At 41.6% G+C, this 17,190-nt stretch overlaps 2 protein-coding genes across 2 annotated transcripts; both read left to right on the plus strand.

Moving 5' to 3' along the window:
- Positions 1-980: 980 nt before the first annotated feature.
- On the plus strand, positions 981-10,948 carry LOC139222718 (macrophage-capping protein-like). The gene is made up of 9 exons (XM_070854563.1): positions 981-1,130; positions 5,111-5,304; positions 7,149-7,303; positions 7,880-8,038; positions 8,194-8,343; positions 8,603-8,689; positions 8,821-8,953; positions 10,228-10,319; positions 10,526-10,948. Exons 2-9 carry the CDS (start codon positions 5,112-5,114, stop codon positions 10,589-10,591), a joined length of 1,035 nt encoding a protein of 344 aa, XP_070710664.1. The 5' UTR covers positions 981-1,130; position 5,111; the 3' UTR covers positions 10,592-10,948.
- Positions 10,949-12,050: 1,102 nt separating this feature from the next.
- On the plus strand, positions 12,051-17,148 carry LOC139222951 (E3 ubiquitin-protein ligase TRIM39). Its single transcript, XM_070854864.1, has 10 exons — positions 12,051-12,123; positions 12,896-12,944; positions 13,284-13,435; positions 13,530-13,628; positions 14,608-14,730; positions 14,878-15,000; positions 15,180-15,308; positions 15,982-16,060; positions 16,451-16,477; positions 16,585-17,148. Exons 2-10 carry the CDS (start codon positions 12,902-12,904, stop codon positions 17,115-17,117), a joined length of 1,308 nt encoding a protein of 435 aa, XP_070710965.1. The 5' UTR covers positions 12,051-12,123; positions 12,896-12,901; the 3' UTR covers positions 17,118-17,148.
- The last annotated feature ends 42 nt before the right edge of the window (positions 17,149-17,190 follow it).

Genomic DNA, 17,190 nt, shown 5'->3' on the forward strand with positions numbered 1-17,190 from the left:
GCAAAAAAAAATGCATTTATTGAAGTTAGCTTAATCATTTTATCCTGTAAATATTAATTTAATTTATTTTTCAGTTTACTTAAAAGTTTGTGGATTTGTTTAAACCCTTTGCTACGTGTATCTATTGCTAAGTAATCCATTCATTACATTTAAATTTTATATCTCTCCTGTTCTCTCAGCTGATCCCTCGGCCCACAGGATTATTCTTCCATGTGAAAATGATGAATCACAGGTTTCAGTCTGGCTGCACACTGAAATGTCTGTGACGACAGGCTGCACTCTGTTTGCCACACGTGTGGGTGTGTTTGACTGGGAGAGTCCACCTGTGGGTCGTCGGTGTGTTTGGGTCGGTTGCTGTAGTGATATTCAGTCATTAACCAGAGCGAAATTGTTAGAAGGAGAGGGTGTATTTTTAAAAAGTGGTGCTTTGTGTAAACGTTGTGCTCAATAAGACCAGAGAGGAATATGGGGCAATAATATTAGTTAGTGGTAACAGAAGGCCAGCGGTGGAGGAAGTCTTCACATCTTTTACTTAATTAAAAGTACCAGTACGTGTAAAAATATAGATGTACTGGCTTCTACAGCTGTCAGATGAATGTAGTGGAGTAAAATGTACAATAATTTATTGTGAATTATGTAGCTACTTAAGCAAATGTAGCTTAAAATGAAAATACATCTCAAAGCACCTTAAAATTGTGCTTAAATTCAGTATGTGAATAATGTACTTGGTTACTTTCCATTGCTGAAGAAGTCTAAAGAAGGGATTTCAGAATGGACATTTTTTTATATTTTATTTATATTTTTAAAACTATAGAAAGTTAAGCACTAATAAAAATCAAATTGAAATAAGCTGTTTTATCAGACAGGTTTATCAAGCGGGGCTGCTTTGCATTTGAATCCTTCCACTTTAAGTCCTGATTCAATCAAGTTTCCGCACGTTTAGCTTCTTTGGTGGTTGAGTCAGAGGGCCGGGCTCTGACTGCCACAGACTGAGGCAGGAAACATCTAGAGAGTGTGTGTGAGAACAAGAGAGAGAGAGAAAGAATTTGCGTGTTTCTCTGTGCATGACTGCCTTTCTCTCCACTCTCTGCTCAGCCGTGTTGTGTCCCACCGTCAACTCTCTCTGCAAGGTAAGTCCTGGCTTTTTTTATGCTCATTTTGATGCAGGACCCTGATTTGTCCGATTTGTTCTGTCTCTTCTTACATATTTTCCTGCCTCAGTCTTTTACCCTGAAACTTTTTTCCTCCCATACACTTCTTTCCCTGTTTGCTCATCACATTCCTCCTCCTGGAATCAGCTGAGGAATCTCGCAACGGGACAATGAATCTTCTGTTTGATTTCAGTGAGACTCTCTGGCTTCTGTCTTTCCGTTCAAACTCGTTCTCTGCTGCACGTTTCTGTTGTCAGTGGGGGGGAAAAAAAAAACCACACCTTTAATTTCCTTTCCCAGTCTTTCCCTGTTTGACTCCCTTCACATCTTCCTGGTCTTGTTCGCAGCCATTTAACAACTTCCTTAAAGCTGAGGTTGGGTTATTAAAGAGGTAGCAGCCGCAGATCTTTTGGCTCGGTTGAGAAAAGTAAGGTTGGTATGAAGAAAAGTGGTTTAAAACACGTTTTTCATTTCTCTCTCTTGCCCTTCTCATTCCCCTTTGTTCTCTGCTCCCTTCAGTTTCTCCCACGTCTGCTTCACTCTGTCTTGATTTCAGTCTCCTGATCTCATAAGCATACAGTGCACCCGGCGGCACGCACACACACACACACACACACACACACACACACACACACACACACACACACACACACACACACACACACACACACACACACACACACACACACATATACACTCACACACACTGTGTACACCCACAGTCCATTGACAGATTGCTCTCAGATCTCTCCACGGCTGCTGCTCTGTCCGCCTGCATATTGTCTGCTCTCATATTTCTGTCTGGTTATCAACGGATGAATGGCTGATTGAGTCAGTGACCCCTGCAGCCTATCTGTGACCTTGTGTCTCCATCTGAACCTCTATGTCCACTCTGTCGCTCTCTCTCTCTCTCTGTTTCCATCTCAAGTCTCTTTGTGTTAACTCTTCTCTTCAGTTTTGAATACATTCCTCACTTATTTTCTTTGATTGTTTCTCCCGATGTAAATGACTAGGATGGATTAGGGAGATTGATCAGATTAATTATGACTTTGAATCTCCGCTTTTTAAGGATTAAATCGTTAATGCTTCAGGTGGAATATAACCAGCTCATCAGCACAGAATAATGATAACAGACGAAAAGATCAAACCTCACATTTGACTTTTCATTGATTGACTAATCGGCAAATCATCACCACTGCAGTTATCAGTTCTTGCAGGTTTCAAAATGCTATGGCCGTTAGTTTTCATGATCTCAACTTTATTTATGAAAAAACTGAATTATGTGGCGTTGTTGATGGCTCTAAATACTACACTACCCATGAGCCTTGGCTGCCATGAAGAGGAGGTGAGTCAGAAGCATGAATCTCAGCATTGGAGAATTAAAACAAGCCGTTGTGGTTGGGGAATTCATGCAAAATGGACCCAGAATGTGAACCTAAATCCATTTAAACTGAGCAGAGTCACTTCCTGAGCAGGTTGGGGGGGCTTTTGATTCCCAGCTACGCCCCTGCTTGTGGAAAAAAACAATGAGTCTTACAATTCAGCACTAAACTCTCACTTTGCTGCTGCTGTCAACTTTAAATGTGATGCTTATTGTCCCATATGCATGTATGCCACTACTGCTTTTGCTGTTTATAACAACTGTGTGTCCTTTAAAATCTTTAAACTTCTCATTAATCTGCACTGTCCCATCTCTCTGCTGTCCTATCTCTCAAATAAACTAAACACTTCCACTCGTATGTGTTGCTGTCTTAGTTGCCCCTTGCCTAGAAAGAGCGTGTACAGGGACAGGGCACAGGAGGAAGAGGAGAAGGGAAGAGTGGAAAGATGGAGGAGCCAGCAGTTTGCTCTCCCAGTAATTATCCGCTTGGTGTTTAGCTTTAGCCAGGAACCAGGAACCTGACCCTGCTCCCCCCCCACACTGCGTCCTATCCACAGGCCGCAGGTAGGCTTTCATCACACCGGCTCCAGTTACCTCCCACATATAAGCTAACCAGGCCAGGTGAGCGCAAACACTCCTCCTCGCCAGACCTCTCGATCCCTTACACACACATACACCCACAGAGGTTCACACACACTCCAGTGGACACGCAGAATGGAGTCGGAGTCAGACAGCATGCCGGAGGTACCAGAGGGGATCATACAGTTAAGTGGATCGGGCCTTTTCTCTGCCTCCTTACTTACTCTTGGAGCGGCTGTCAAAGCATTGTAACTTTAACCCGGGGCCCCTGCTTGTGTCGCCTCAGGCCCTTTCTCTCTTCCCTCGCTCCCTTACTTGTACTCCCTTATTTCATGGGTTCATATCTTCACCCCTCTGCGTTGCCGCCCTCTCTATATGTCTTGTTTTGACCAGGAAACAGCACCCGGTTACTGGTCACAGTTTACTCCGATGATGCAGAGTCAGTAAAGGATATCAGGACAGATGAGTGAGCGATCTTCTGAGCTGAAACATCCCCCCCCAAATAACGGAAAGAGGCAGAGCTGCTGCTGACATCCTGTTTGACTGACCACAATGCTGATAATTAGCACTAAACACTCTCAACTTATTCTGCTGCCTATTGAGTGATTTTTTTTTTTAACAGACTCAGCTGTAGTGTCTCACGTGTTGGGTCTGTGCCCTCGGTTGACTCTAATCACTATAATCATCTATTATAATCATCTAACCGTTTACCAGTCAGCTGTGGCTGCTGCCTGGCGCCTGTCTTGCACCTACACTGAAACATAAACTACTCATTTATATATAGTGGTACAATAGTTCTTTGAGGAACTGCGATAAAGGCTCCACGTTTATTTTAACATCGTAATATTCTCATGGCTTCATAATGCTGCCAGAATTTAATGTCACACCCCTGATAAAGTGGCAGGACGGTTCTTATCACAAGAGGAAATGCCAGCAAAAGCTGTTTGATGAAACTGCAACGTGGCTTTGATAAGGTTTTAGATGTTTGTGTGTGATCACCCAGGAAAAGCTTTTAGATTCTCTGTAGGGGCATGAACCTGCAAATATAAAACATTATCATAAAGCGTGGGATATCTTAGACTGGAATATTGGATTTTTTTTCTTTTGTCACCCAGTGCTCGATGAATCAGTTCAATAGAGCTGAAAATTAGTTATTAATTAATTATTAATCAATTATTTGGATTCTCAGCTGAAAAAGCATTACAGTTGCATTTTTGAATGTGTATCAATTTTGGCACCTGTTGCTATGTCACAGTACTGTGGGACAGAGCGAGAGAAAAGAGGAGAAGTTAGTCAGCGGGAACTCGTCTTGCAAAACACAGCACAGTAAAGCAAGAGAAGAGTGACAGGAAGTTGGTTGACACTCCAAAACCGCCGTTGTTTTTTCTTCTTCTTGAGTGACTGTGGGTGAAACTGTAAGACAGAGAGCGCTGTGAGTTAGAGTGACTCAGCCAAGTCCACACCTAACTAATCTTCACCTGGCTTTGAGCGAAGACGCTGATGTTGTGCTTAGTGCCATGCTGTGTTGCATAAAAGTGATGTAATCTAGCTCGTGGTCATTAATCAGCAACACAACCCTTCATTTGTGTCAGGTCTTGTTGTAATAGCGCTCATCACATCCTCCTCATGCGCTGAGGTCTGGTTTTCGCCTTAAAATCCAGTAAGAACGTCTAAAAACGGACCCTCGTCTTCTGATTATGACATGTTTGTTATTTCCCTCATTTGTCACTACCTTGTGGGCTTGACTTCCGCTTTCATTTCTCCTCACTCCAACCAGAACGGGGTATCTATTCCCAGATGGAAACAATGACACAACTCCAAGCATTTACACTTCCTGTTTCAGCAAACGTCTTCTCCGCCCACGAGAGAGGAAATTATGAGTCTCTTGACTGTCGAAGACTGTAAAAACCATATTGGGCCAACTATTTTCTGCACTCGTCACAGCAGATCCCCTTTCTTTTCGTCTTACCAGACTTTTCCTCCTCTTTTCTCCCTGCAGCATGCTCCCCTTCCAGGCAGCACCAGGCCAGTTTGGGCCAGAGGTCCGGGAGCCGGGCCTCCGAGTGTGGAGGGTGGAGAAGATGAAGGCAGTGCTGCTGGATCCCTCCGAGGTGGGAGCCTTTTATAACGGGGACTCCTACCTGGTGCTGGAGAACCGTGGCCAACTGGGAGCTGACCTCCACATGTGGATAGGTGAGAGACTGGAGAAACATCTGGCTCCTGCGATGTGATGAAAAATTGCTCCCTGATGCGAAACAAAGGGATCATTTTATTATACATTACATTACACATTCAGGGCTGATGTTAGTTAATAAACCATAGGCTTCCTTTTCCAATCAAACAACACAATGGGGTTATGTAGCGTAGAGCAGTGCAATCTGACTCAAGACTTAAGCTCTTTGTACTCTCAAGAGGTTTGAGTAGGTGGCACATTTACAATGATGGCATCTTATTTCAGTAATGTCAGACCTCTGTGGTTTAATCAAATCAGCTTCCTTTTATTATTAACGAAAAAGGAGGCTGAATACTATTTCCTCTGGGCAAGAAATGCTTAGAAAATAAGAGCTAGAGGGGGAGATAGAAGAGAGAATCAAAATTAGACCATTTCCAGACCTTTGGATTGCAGCCCATATGAACGTATTTCCCTCTTCTTCAGTCTGTTTCCCCAGTTTAAAAAGCAGCTGAGCCAATCAGAGATTTGTAGAACGGACCAAGAATTGCAGGATGTCCTCCTAGACCAGAACCAAACAAACAAAAAAAAAAAACTGATTACAAAGATCCCAACATAAATCAATGAATTTCTTCAATCAACATGAAAAACATTAATTTCTCCAAGCAGTCACCTCTGCAGTTTCCATGTCTACAAACAAATGAACAACAACAACAAAAAAAAACATGATGTGAGACTGAAAAATGAAGTGAAACGAACTGGCAAGTCAGTTTGATAACTGGGAAAAATCAGAATCAGTTTCTGCATCCAAATCATTGTTTTCAACAAAGTAAAAGACAGATTGATCAGTGCAGAAAAGATCGATACCCAAGGGGGGGGTTAAAAAAGCCACGTGTACACAACAACATGCAATGCAACATGATACGACACATCCTATACTATCACACTATATTCTGGAGATGTTCAATCTTCAGGCGGAGATGGCCAACAAGTCAAGACCTTTATACTTAAAACATGCAGTCCTGACTGAAAGAGACGGGATAATACTTCTCCTCTTTCTACTCCACTCCATCCAGCGCTAACCATTGTTCAGTGCTTACTACACACCTAATCCTGGCCCTGTGCTGCGGTTGAAAAGCTAATAACCCTCCAGCTAATGGTGATGACACACGAGACACAGCGCTGACCTGCTGCATCATTGTGAGAGAGCAGAGAGGCTGGACGGATAGGGATGGAGGGATGAGGAGCGAGAGAGAGAGAGAAAGGTGGAAGAGAAGTCCCGAGGGAAACTGGGATGCTTTTTGAGCAGGGCCCATTAAAATTGCAGGAGGACTGTTACAGTACTCAAATGTGGCTGTTGTTTCCAGCATGTATCCGGTGCTTAGGTAACACTAAGCTGATTGTCACAGCTTGCAGAGGGCTCTCTGTGGCCAAGCATGCGTCTCTCCTGAAGCCTCCCTCCCTCGTCCACTTGTTTACAGGTGATGACCCCCGTGTTGTCTTTGTGCGTCCGCTCTCTTTGTCCCCGGACCCATCACCCCTGTCGTCAGCTCTTTTGTTCCCCATGTTATGACATCTTAACCTTTCTGACCTCATCTCATTTTCTTATCCATTCTCTTACTTCCGCTTAACTCACAAACCAAAAGATTTAAAGAAAAGAGGAGCAACAGAGAAGAATAAGTCAGAAACGATGAACCCAAAACACCCAAATGTCCCCCACATGTATTTTGTACAAAGAAACGGATTATAAAAAAAGGGTTTGAGGTCGGTTTTACCTTTCTCACATGGATGTTCATCAAGTTGAAATATCCACTTTTTTAATTTGATATTTAGATGTGTCCCATGACACACCCGCTCTCTGTTGCAGGTGAGAGGTCGTCCCGGGACGAGCAGGTGGCGTGCGCCATGCTGGCCACACAGCTGGACAACTTTCTGGGCGGCGACCCCGTTCAGCACAGGCAGGTTCAGGGCTACGAGTCCCTGGAGTTCATGGCGCTCTTCCCCAGAGGGGTCAGCTACAAGGTGAGGATGGGATTGAGAGGCCACTGAAATATGAACGAAATTCACAGTACAAATATCTCTCCTGTCAAGCAGGATCTATTTCAATAACACTTTATTTTACGAGTTTGTAATTATTAATAATTTCCTGGAAACTTTGCTAAAAATAATGATGTAACTTGGCTGTAGTTACAGGTAAAATAGGAATTTTCTTCAAGGAAAAGCTAAGGAATACACTTAATTCACTTAAATAGTAATAATAACTATAATGAATATATAACTATATAAATAATAAATATAATAACTATAATTAAGATAATTTTCTCAAGTTTTCAATCATAAATGAGACGCTGAATACAAGTGTTGCCTTTAGACAGACCTCTTATGTGGTCTATCTCCATTTTATTGCTGCACAAATCCCCTTTATTATTTTGCAGCACTCTGGGCCAAAGTGCAGTCAGTTAATCCAGAAACCACATCAAGCTCGTCAAAACAAACCAGGATGTCAAAGCTGAACATTTCCCAGCAGGGCAACTAACACGAATCATGTAGAATTAAAAACTGCACCGTCTTTAAACGAGTCTCCTCCTGCTCTGACAGGAAGGTGGTGTGGAGTCGGGCTTCAGGAGGTCTCAGGGCTCCGGGACGGTGCACAGGTTGTACCAGATCAAAGGGAAGCGCAACATCCGTGCCAAGGAGGTGGAGCTGTCCTGGAACAGCTTCAACAAAGGAGACTGCTTCATCCTTGACCTCGGAGAGGTGAGGACACAAAGTGTGAACCAGGACAAGCTGCAGCATATGATGAAATACTAATACTAATGATACAGCTGCATTAATAAATGAAGCTGTAACTGTACATTTCATGAATGTGGTTTAGTGATGGTTTAGCGTTGTTGCTCTCATGCCTTTGCCAGATCATTGTGTCGTGGATCGGGTCGCAGGCCAACATCTTTGAGAAGCAGAAAGTGCGGGAGATCGCCTCGCTGATTCGTGACACGGACAGACACGGAAAAGCCCGAATTGTGGACTCCAACGAGGGGGAGGAACCAGAGGAGATGCTCAAGGTAAACGCACACTTTCAAAGACTTTTATTCTGTAATTAAGTTTCAGGAGAGTGTTTTTTTATGTTTTAGGTGAAATACAACCGTCAGTGTGTGTTTATAGTTGTAACTTTAACTATAACCCCAAGTCTAACCTCACTCCTAACCCAAATCTCGCGAGAGTTTCACAAACCTAAGGTTACCATCCATACAGAATCCAAAAAAACAGCTTTTTTCCTGTAGTTTTTCTGTTTCCTGAGCCTCCTGTTATGTTGCTGATCAGGTCCTGGGACAGATGCCAGAGCTGCCAGAGAGCACGCCAGAAGAGGACAGCAAAGCAGACGCTTCCAACTCCGCCTCCCTCTACAAGGTAACTTCATCTGCACAGCCTTTAAAAGCTGCCATGATATATCAAACTACAAGTGAAATCTGCTGTTTATTACGTAGAGCATAAGATGGTGTCTGTGTGTGTGTGTGTGTGTGTGTGTTTGTACGCCACAGGTGTCTGATGCCACCGGTTCCATGACGACGACCCAGGTGTCGGAGAAGAGTCCGTTCGCCAAGGAGCTGCTGGTTCGAGACGACTGCTTCATCCTGGACAACGGCGCCAACGGAAAGATCTTCGTCTGGAAAGGTGAGGAAATACCGCTTGACCCCGAAGCAGCCAAGTCGTGCCGCCTGAAACACAAACTGAGGAAAGTGATAGTTGTTGGATGCCAGTGATGTTCGGTACCTAATTGGATCAAATTTTAATGAGCATCATGAAAAATAATGGTTGCCAGTTTTCACAGGGAGGTGAGAGTCAGGACACACTTTGTCTTTAAGAACATCGTATCATAGTTACTCCACAGGTTGTCTGTGCAGGACTCACTATATGTATTTAGATTTTTACATTTTTAAGTGGTTGCTAACAGAGACTTTGTTTTCTAACATGGCGTATTTCAAGGGTTCATTTCCTGGTAGAGACTTTAATTTAAAAGCAAAACAATACAGCACAAGAAACCACTCAACTCGCACAATGAAATAAATCAGAGAGAGCAAGAATTTGAAATTAGAGGGATAAATGATCCGTTTGTGTTATTTGTTATTAAATGATCCTTGTGAAGGACGTCAGTCATCACAAAGCCAACAGGCCGTCTGTGTTTTTGCTTTTGTGTGGATCATTTTAAGGAGCTGATTTCAGCATTTTAAGACCCAGAATTGTTAGAAACTGTTGTGTTTAAACCACAATTGTGATAAATGAATAAAAGAGTCCGCATTTCTTCCCCAGAGTTTTATTCCTGGCAGTGTGGAGAAACGCTTTTTAAACGCATGTTGGGAAATAAAATACAGTTACAAATATAATTGAAAAGTTAATATAAAATGTAATTTTTTTTGTCCGTTTATTTCCGTAGTTAAGAGGTTGCAAAGTCAGTGAGTTTACACTGTGAAGTGTAAGAGTGTGTTTCATGTAACCGGGAAATTTGCAATACTTAACTTATATGAGCATCACTCCAATAAGACAATAAGAGAGCAAACCTAAATGGCCACATGAACCAAGAAACTGAAGGAAACTGTGAATATTTCTTATTCACAGTTACCAGTCACATTTGCAAATGAATTCATGTATAATCAAATAAATATTTATTCGATAAAATAATAGGTCAACTGTGAATTTGCATTAAAAAAAACGATCAATCCAATAAACAAACAACCTACAACAACATGTGAAATCTTGCTAATAGTTTCTAGTGATTCTAGTCTAGTTTTAAATAGTTTTTTCATCAGTGGAAAGCATAGGCAAATAATAGGCACAATGAGGATTTACAGAAAAATCAGCAAAGAAAGTGAAAGTGAAAGAAAGAGAAAGTGTCCATCTGTGATCCTGCTTCCGGCACTAATGTCATTCACTGATCCACTGATCGGCAGGTAACGGAGCAAACGCTGAGGAGAAGCAGGTGGCTCTACAGATGGCGGATAACTTCATCGACCAAATGAAGTACCCCAGGATGAAAACACAGGTACCGCTCAGAACTTTTAAGACTTACTGTAAATGTTATCATATCACCTCAGCTCTGGCTCCTGCAGCCTTTACATCAGCTTGGTATGATTTTAACAATCATTTACAGATGGAACGTATCATCTCCTGTACATTCACTGTAACTTCTTTACATACACAGAACATATATTTACCACTTGGTAAAGGTCCATGTGCTCTGTGCTGCAGGTGGAGATACTGCCGCAGGGGAAGGAGACCATCATCTTCAAGCAGTTCTTCAAGAACTGGAACTGAGACTTCAAGTGGGAACATTTAACAAACCCTGCGCTCGAGAGGAGGCTGTATATCTGACAGCCAGACAGCATCTGACACCAGACACATCATTTTTTTATATGCGTTAACCTGTATGTACATATTTTTAAGGTACTGTGCTGATGGAGCACACTGTGGCTTGTGGCTTTGAACTAGAATCAGAGATGTGATGCCACTTTTATAAATGCAAACAAGTTTCTTCTGATGAGATAAAAAGACACGAAGAGAGATATAAAAAGAACTTTGAGTAAATGAGTTTGGTTTTTTTTTTTTTTTTTTTTACATTTGTTCTAGTGTCACAGATTTGCCTGCATTTGAAAAATAAATTTGAAACTGCTACTTGTAGAGGAAGTGGTTTGATTTTTTTCCCCCACTGCAATTATTGGTGGAATTCAATTATGCACATTTACTCAAATACAAGATATGGAAAGATTTATAAACAATGAGTACTACTTGAAAATTGAGTGAAAATTGAGGCCATGCTACTGAACATTAACAGTCCAAGAACTGAGCCCTGGGGAACGCCATGAGTAAGGGGCAACGTTGAACACCTAAAGCTTTAAATGGAGATAAACTGTTAATGATTTTCCTTCATTACAAACATGTTGAACCATACCTTAAAACCACCACTGTGTGTGTGTGCGTGCATCAACTGGGGTTTCTATTATATTTAGTTTGGCTCTTATTGAACTACGATCATCTCCGTTATCTTGAATCTCTTTATTTCTGTGAATCACCTCAACCTGAGGAGAAATAAAGTAAAAAGGCAAAAAGTATAAAAGGTATACTTTAACTAATACTAGTAAATACGAATACTAATGTCCAGGACATCAGTTTTACATTCACTTAAACCTGATCAGACCTTTGTTATTGTTTTGTCCTCTTACCTCAGTGTAATATCAGTGTGTAAGTCCTTCCCTTTAATGTCCATGAACTCCAGATCATTTTTTTAATGATGGTTTATGTTGGGGAGGAGACATGACTGATAACAGTGAATGGCAAAAAAAAAAAAAAAAAATTATCTCCAGCCTTAAGTATTATGTGTCAAGGCAAATATAAACAGTTGTTCCTGTAATCAAAATTAACATAAATGCACTGCGGTAAAATTTTGCTTGGATCACAAACCCTCTTACTTTCACAGTTTTATGTGAATTAATAATCTAATTGATGTCTATTACATGTTCATGTATATTACAGACTTTCATACTGCCAAATGTAGCTGTGAAAATACATAAGAAACGACAATGACATGCGTCACTGTAAGTGATATCAAGAGACTTATCACTGCTATAAAAGTATCAAGCCTTTTTGCCCTTACGGAAAACATACCAGCTGCTGTCGAGAAGCAGAGAGGATTTCATGACAGAGAGCTCCCTCCCCTCCGCGTCTCAGAGGCCATAAAAAGGTCCAAAGATCAGGGAGACACAGAAATGAATAAATACACTGATTAGACAGCAGTGTCTGTCCAGTCCTCTCCACCAGCAGAGCTGCACCAACGCTCCCTCAGACCAAAGGTACGGCATCGTAAACTCTGGGACTATCAGTATCTGTTATATAATATACTGAATATTTCTGTAGCACAGGTCTGTCAGATGACTCAATTCATAGCAGCATATTTGAATATTTTTATATATTTCTGCTGAATTTAAATTGTACACAAGTTGAGAATATTTATTTTGCTTTGTATAAATGTATGAATGTAAAATGATTTAATTTTCTAAAATGCGATCACAAACCTGAAGAAAAGGCATTTTTTAGAAATATGAGGAATTTGCCTCATATTATAAGTGATGTTCAGGCATCACTGACCTACAAATGGTTGCTTGTGGTTTGGTTTTGTCCATTTACGACCATTAAACTAACTATTGTATTGTTTTGGTACAGAAATAGAATATCTAGAATAGAATATATATAATTATATATATAGAATAGAGCAGAAATTGTAGAGCAAATTTATCATATGCTGTTGTACATAATGGAGTTTTTCATTTTCATATCAATTCTCTTAACAAATGAAATGTAAATTTTGAAATTTAAAATGTAAGAGTAAGCAGGTAAGTAAGAGTAATTCAATAATATGATAATTAATAGGATTACACTCTATTTCTCTCATTTATGAATACTTTCACTTGATTTTTTTAAAAAACATTTAGCTAGTATTAGAGGTTTACTTATGTGATATTTTCAATGCAGGACTTGTTCTTGAAGTATCTTTATGTTTCAGCTTTTATTTCCTCCACTGGTAACCAAATATTTCATGTTTTTCATGTGTTCTTTGCTCCATAGCAGACCATGGCGGCCATGGAGATGAAGAGTATCCTGAAATCTGCAAAAAGTTAGTCTTTTTTTGTTTTAACTTTATTAAATCACTGAAAATGAATGCGTATGTGTACGTGTACGTTTGATACGTTACAACCTTTGCCCAGTGTGGGGTCATCAATATTTATAGTATATTGTTCATATAACCTGATAACGGCTTTATTTGTGGCTGTAAAAGCTTGATTGCGACACCCTTTGAGCCACTTGATATTTCCAATGTGATTAAATTTGTTACTCTGAAAATATTAATACCCAATTATATTGATTTACTTTTATTTCCCCTCATTCCCTGCTGGAAATCAGTTGTGTGAGCTGATATTAATTGAGACTCAAAAGATGTTGTTTTCTGCTGCAGAGGTGAACATACTGCTGAAGGCGGAGGACAGCAGCACCACCCAGAGCAGCTCCATCGGGCCCTTACGCTGGTGCCAGTCTATGGAGGAAGTCCAGGCTCACAGCTCGGCCCCCAGCAGACCCGCCAACAACAACCTCACCAAACACTCACAGGTACATGAAACATCCTTGATTTTGTGGATATTTTTCAGAGTTCATTAATGACTTCTGTTTTGAACCTGCATGAATTACCTTTTGTTTTTTCCAGCAACATCCCCGTCAGAACGGCCTGAAGGATCTACGCAGCCTGCAGGAGTGTGTTCAGTTCATTCATCACTGGAAGGAGCAGGTGGACCAAGTCTGCAAGGTAGGGCATGAGAGAGGGAAGGAATCACTGTCTCAGAAGACACATATTGATGTCATAACTCATTTGTTCATTGCCTCAGAGGGCAAAGAGCAAACAAACAGAAAGGTGAACTGTATATTTAAGGAGTAAGGAAGTACTGGTGTTAAAGGTTTGCCTGCCCTGTGTTTAAGGGGCTATTGTAGGTTGTACAACTAAAAATTAGAGCATTTTGTTTCTGACAAGAAAATTAGAAAAAATGTGTCGTTTCTATTTCATACCTGGTGCAGCATGGTGTTGGTTAGCACTGCTGCCTCACAGCAAAAAGGTTCCAGGTTCAAATCCGCTGGCCGGCAGGTTTGCAGTTTGTTCTCCCCGAGCTTGCGTGGGTTTTCTACTGGTACTACAACTTCCTCCCACAATCCAAAGACTGGATGGATGGATATTTCATAGCCACAGTCACAGTACATTGCCTCCACTCCCAAGATACTATATCTTATTTAGAGCTTAATATGTTCAGGTGAGTCAGTATCACAACTGCACAGATTGGATGAGCGTTGCTATGGGAAACAATTTTTTTTGCTTGTTTATGCAGAGTAAGCACTTGGTTGTTTATGTAGATGCGTGATAAGACACGTTTATTGACTCTTTTACGGCCTGGTTACATGACCCTCTGCTCCACAGCACACGGGCACAGCTGGGACATGTAGGGTGGGCGTCAACATATACAGGAGCTCATATGGCTTTCACCTGGCCCATATTCAAATGTGGGACTTATGTAACACTGACATGACCTGTAAAGTAGCTGTAGCTGATTGTCTACCCAGAATGACCTCGGAAATATCAGATGATGTAAACAAAAACTGTCTGCGCCCATTTTTCCTGAGCTGTGGCCTTGAACCTCACATGAATGTCAACATGAGTATAGATAGATAGATAGATAGATGGATAGATAGATAGATAGTTAAGCACTGTCTGACTGTGTGGTGTTGTGTTTCAACAGGGCAGTGGGGATCCAGAGGAAGGCACCAGTAAGAAAGAAGTCCATGGTTCAGAGCGCCGTGGCCTAGAGGAGTGCAGGAAACTGATCCTGGAGTGGGCTGACGAACTCCACCATGTCGACAAGGTCAGTTCACAGACGAGTCTTAAAGAGACTATACTGCAAATACCAATTACAGAGGTACAAAGGTACCACCTCTGGAACTGCAAAGGTTCTCTGAGATAACAAAAAACCAAATATATCAATCTGAACTTTCTGATTTTGCATCCATAGCTCCTGAAGGAGACACCCTGGGAATCTGAGAGCCAAGAACACGAAAATAAAGAGGAGGCTCCCAATGACGAGGCTCATCTGAGGATCATGGAGTGGGCAAAGGAGCTGCAGAAGGCCACTGAGGTGAGCAGTCCTTAAAGCTAAAACCAAAAGTAAAAAAAAACCTGTGGGAACGTTTTAGTACTTGTTACAGTCGACAGAAATGAAAATCATGCCAGCAAGCATTTTGTCCAAGTTGGTGTCACTTGCAGCAGCAGAACTGCGGCAAATCTTGCAGCTGAAATGTGTATCTGCGTTTGCAGAGTTGTGGTGTGCAGAGCGACGAGCTGGGCAAGGTGCTGCGTCTGTTGGGCCTGAAGAAGAAACGGCTGGTCAACCTGCTGCCTCTGCTGGAGTTCATTACCTGGTCTCTTCTCAAAGAAGAAAGCATGGTAAGAAACCGCTTACTAACATCTCTACCAGAGCAGTGCTTAAAAACATAAGGAGAAGAACATCAGCAATATTACAAATTCAAAGGTGATTAGTAACTAAAAAAAAGATGAAGTAATAAGCAACACACACTCTGAGGTTCCTCAGAAGGTCAAAATAACATCACTAGAATTCAAAAGATGAAAATTGTATTTGCTCTGATAATTTGCTCAAATAAAAAATTGTTAAAGCCATAAAACCAAGAATTGACTTTAATTTAATAACCAAACCAAGCAGTCAACGTTCGCAGTGCAGACATGACCAGGTAATGAAACAAGTAAAAATCTGAAGCAATGGTTTGTGGTTGGTGCCTGGTTTTACTTTATTTCAGCTGGAGTTAGGGTATGAATACTTCACATGACTTTCTACTGCTTGTGCAATAACACTAAACTGAACTTAACCCTATTTCTGCAGGGTTACGACATTTCAGGTAACAGACTTTTCAAAACAGCTGCAATAAACCTAATGTTTTGGATTATTGCTCTCATAAAACACCACTGCCAAACTTAACCAAGCGCTTACAGGAAAGACATGGTCCCATAAAGGTTCACACAGTATTTGCAGGATTTACTTCTCATGATTATATGAGAGTCTATGAATCATATTGTCATTTCATCTTTCTTTTTTCCTTTTCAGAGGACGATTCCACAGTTATGGTTACTGGCAAAGCAAAGGACCTGGAAAGCGGGAACTCCCAGATACATCCCCACCTCAGGTGTGTATTTTGTGAATCAGTTTTTTGTGCACATGTAAAGATGCGATGCAGGTGACCTCTAAATCTCAACATAATCATGGCTCCTACCTGATTGTTATTTAGAACAGTAGTTCCTGACCGTTTTCACTTTTCTTTCTCCTTGTCCTTGAAGAATATTTCAACAAAAAAAGAAAAAGAAAAACAAGGATGGGACAAAAATTCTAAAAAATAAAGATAATTTTGAGAAATAGAGCGTTTTTCCCTGTTTCTTATCCTGGTCATCATCTCACAATTATTTAATTAAGCACTTGTGTAATTTGCCCCAATCCCTGGAAATTAGTGGTTTAGATCATGTGCAATGAACATTTCCTTTGGTTATCCATTACACATAATGTCTGTCTCTATTTTCAGTTTGGAGATGGATTTGCAGCGCAGCAGGTAAGAACGTCCACTTCCTCTTCATCTCACATAGAACAGAGACAAAGCAAACATCACTTTGACAGAACGCAAAACTCATTCGTGCCTCTTTCTCTTTTCCCGAACAGCTGACGTGATTCTCGACCCCATGACCAGCCACCCCTGGCTGCTGCTGTCAGACGACCAGCGTATGGTCCAGGAAGGCCTCACACCTTCCGACCTGCCTCACAGCTCCCAGCGCTTTGACAGCTGGCCCTGCGTGCTGGGCTGGGAGGGCTACAGCAGTGGCCGCCACTACTGGGAGGTGAACATAGCCAACAACGGCTACTGGCGTGTGGGGCTGACCACCGCAGACTCCAAGCGTACCGGCCGGTTCCCCATGATCCCAAAGAAGGGCTACTGGACCCTGTGGCGCAGCACACACCAGTTCTACGCCTGCACCAAGCCAGAGACGCCTCTGCCCGTCAGCCTGGTGCCTAAACGTATGGGGATCTACTTAGACTACGAAGAGGGCCAGATCTCCTTCTACAACGCAGAAACAAAGTCCCACATCTACACCTTCACTGGAGCCTTCAAAGAGAAGTTGTACCCTCTGTTTGCTCCGCTCGATGGTCGCACACTCATGAGAATCACACCAGCACACAATATCGCAGTAAATTGAGAGAGATGAACTTTAACCACTCTTATTGAGTATTTGAAAAATTGCCAAAAAAAAATACAGAGAAGATTATTTT

The sequence above is a fragment of the Pempheris klunzingeri genome, chromosome 23, assembly GCF_042242105.1.
Source record: "Pempheris klunzingeri isolate RE-2024b chromosome 23, fPemKlu1.hap1, whole genome shotgun sequence".
Lineage (NCBI taxonomy): Eukaryota > Metazoa > Chordata > Actinopteri > Acropomatiformes > Pempheridae > Pempheris > Pempheris klunzingeri.